Source organism: Pygoscelis adeliae, unplaced genomic scaffold (assembly GCF_000699105.1).
Source record: "Pygoscelis adeliae isolate BGI_AS28 unplaced genomic scaffold, ASM69910v1 Scaffold114, whole genome shotgun sequence".
In the NCBI taxonomy this organism is placed as follows: Eukaryota; Metazoa; Chordata; class Aves; order Sphenisciformes; family Spheniscidae; genus Pygoscelis; species Pygoscelis adeliae.
Genome location: NW_008824587.1, coordinates 4706604 through 4709477, shown reverse-complemented (window position 1 = coordinate 4709477; position 2874 = coordinate 4706604). Strand labels below are relative to the sequence as shown.

Genomic DNA, 2874 nt, shown 5'->3' with positions numbered 1-2874 from the left:
GCTTGAAGCGCTCGAATACCCCCAGGCAAAAGGCCAAGAGGCTTTTCTGGAGCCGTAACTCGTCTACAAGCCGGTGCCGCACACTGCCCTTCTCCTCGGGTTTAGGGGAGGACGGGGGCTGCCCGTTCAACGGCAGGGCACGCCTTAACCCCCAGCACCCCCTCCGGGAGGCGCCCGAAAGAGACCGCACCGCTCGATCCCGGGACCGCCCCGACCCGCGGTTCGGAAACCGCGGCCTCCTGCCCCCGCCCACCCGGGCCGGTCACACGCTCCCTCTTCCCGGCGATGACACTACCTAGGCAGGAGCCGCACCTGGAGGGCTGGCCCGGCCCCGGGAGTATCCCCGGCACCCGGAGGAGTCGTGCTCTGCGGGATCCTGGAAGGGCTGGGCAGGCACGTCGCGCTCCCAGCTGCGACGCTCCTGTCTTCCCGTGGGACAGAGGTTGCCGAGTGGGCAGGAACTGCTGATCCCACACACCGGCCCCCTCCATCCGCAGGATTTGCAGAGGACAGCTGAACCATGCCCGTGGGATGGGCTGAGGCCCCAGCTGGGATGCTGGGTAGCCAGGGACATCTCTGACCAGGGGGGAGGCAGAGGGCTGCAAAGCCAGAGCATGCATCCTCCTCGCCTCCGGGATCACCCGCGCCCGGAGGGTCAGCCACTGACCAGTCCCATCCCTCCAGGCTGGGGGGCTTGTTCAGCCGGATGGTTCTCGGCCGACTGCTCCAGCTCCCCAAACTGCCCCTCCAGCCCTCCCCATGCCTCACCCGGAGGGTACGAGACCTGAAGGAAAGAGGGGGAAGCCCCTGTGTGAACCCCGAGGGCAGCAAACCGACCTCTGTAGCCACCGCCCCACCAAGACCTCCCATCAAACCTCTCCCGCTAAACGAGCCAAATGCAGCCCTGATCCCTGTCTGCTCGGATGGGCTTTGTCCGCTGAAGGCATGGTAGTGTCCCTGCTCCTCTGAAATGCAGTCCACACCTACTAGTTTGACTTTCCTTTTTCCAGGATTTCCACTGAATGAACAGTCTAATTAAAATCATTCCTTAAACACTAAACAGAGCCTGGACCATGTTACAAATAGCAACAGGTTCCAGAAGGGTTTATATTAATTTAGTGCACTTGCTTTATTAACAACGGAGCATGTTCAAAGGTTTTATAGAAGTTTAAGGCTTTACTAATTCAACTCCGTTAAGCTAGATTTAAATATTACATTTTCTGGTGATTTCCTTTTACTAATTATTCAGTTGCAGATCATTTACAAAATGCTTATGCTAGAAAAAACTGTTCTAATTAAATAAAAGGAAAACATTTATGTTTATTAGTATATTTCTAAATTTGTATGTGGGAATACGATAACCTCTGGATGCCTTCCGACTCAAAGTTGTGTATTGCTCCAGGACTGAAAAAGCATACCAGTGCACTAATAATAATACACAACACTGCTGAGGAGGGAATCTTACAAGTGATGGTCTTTACCACCTGAAAGCAATAATGTGCTGGTTTTGGCTGGGGTAGAGTTAATTTTCTTCACAGTAGCTGGTATGGGGCTACGTTTTGGATTTGTGCTGGAAACAGTGTTGATAACCCAGGGATGTTTTCGCTACTACTGAGCAGTGCTGACACAGAGTCAAGGCCTTTTCTGCCTCTCACCCCACCCCACCAGCGAGCAGGCTGGGGGGGCACAAGGAGTTGGGAGGGGACACAGCCGGGACAGCTGACCCCAACCGACCCAAGGGACATCCCACACCGTATGGCGTCATGCCCAGCATATAAAAAAGGGGAAGAAGGAGGAAGGGGGGGACGTTCGGAGCTATGGCGTTTGTCTTCCCAAGTCACCGTTACGCATGATGGAGCCCTGCTGTCCTGGAGATGGCTGAACACCTGCCTGCCGATGGGAAGGAGTGAATGAATTCCTTGTTTTGCTTTGCTTGTGCACACGGCTTTTGCTTTACTTGTTAAACTGTCTTTATCTCAACCCATGAGTTTTCTCACTTTTACCCTTCTGATTCTCTCCCTCATCCCACTGGGGGGGAGTGAGCGAGCGGCTGGGTGGTGATTAGTTGCCAGCTGGGGTTAAACCATGACAAATAAGTGTCTATCTTTTCCACTTGTTTTAAACACTGGGCCTATGACACGCTGTGTATCGGTTCTGCATGACACGATGGCAGTACAGCAGCATGGTGGTTTTTCACCCATGATAGCTGGGGGATCGCTGCCAGCCTTGCCAATGCATTTTGGTTATTTTTTTCACTCAACTATTTAGCTGAAACCCCAGATCCTACATGTAGAGGGGCAGTTCTGCAGAGAAAAAGTTAGTCAAAAACCAGCACTGAAGACAGGCATCGCCCCCTTTCCAGGGAAGCATCCTATCTAAAGGAGAGTCGCAGTTTGCTTGTTCCCCTACAAAAAATGCCAGTTATGAGTCAATCCGGAGAACTAAAATTGGAAACTACCTGATCGAGTCAGCACAGCAAACTGGGCCCCGGCTGGGGCCGGCCGCAGGGATTTTTCCTCGCAGTGCCCAGCTACCAGAGGAGGTGTCAGGAACCGAGTGGGGCCCGAGTTAAAGAGATCTGTCTCTGTGTATGTCCCCATACCGTCCCTTTGGCACGAACCCACAGTTTTTGTGCCTGCAAAGGACGCTGGCCCCCTAAAGCCTCTCCTTCCCCAGCAGCCCGACGCGGAGGGCGATGTCCACGCTGGGAAGCGGGAGGTACCTCAGTCTCCTCAGCGTCCGGCCTGTCGCGCCTCTCTCCTTCCCGCCGCCATCCCGGGCGCGCTGCGGGACCTCGCCGCCAGGTCTCGGCTGCGCATTTCCTCTCAGGGCGGGCGAAGGCAGCGGGACGACCTCCTGAGAGGGGTGGGAGCC

The 2874-nt window shown here is 55.0% G+C and overlaps 1 protein-coding gene across 1 annotated transcript in view; it reads left to right on the top strand.

Moving 5' to 3' along the window:
• Nucleotides 1-706: 706 nt before the first annotated feature.
• PKN3 (protein kinase N3) overlaps nt 707-2874 on the top strand; it is a 22049-nt gene continuing 19881 nt past the window's right edge. The window contains 2 exon segments of the mRNA XM_009322196.1: nt 707-943; nt 2680-2865. Of these exon segments, the coding sequence (XP_009320471.1) occupies nt 707-943; nt 2680-2865 (423 nt within the window).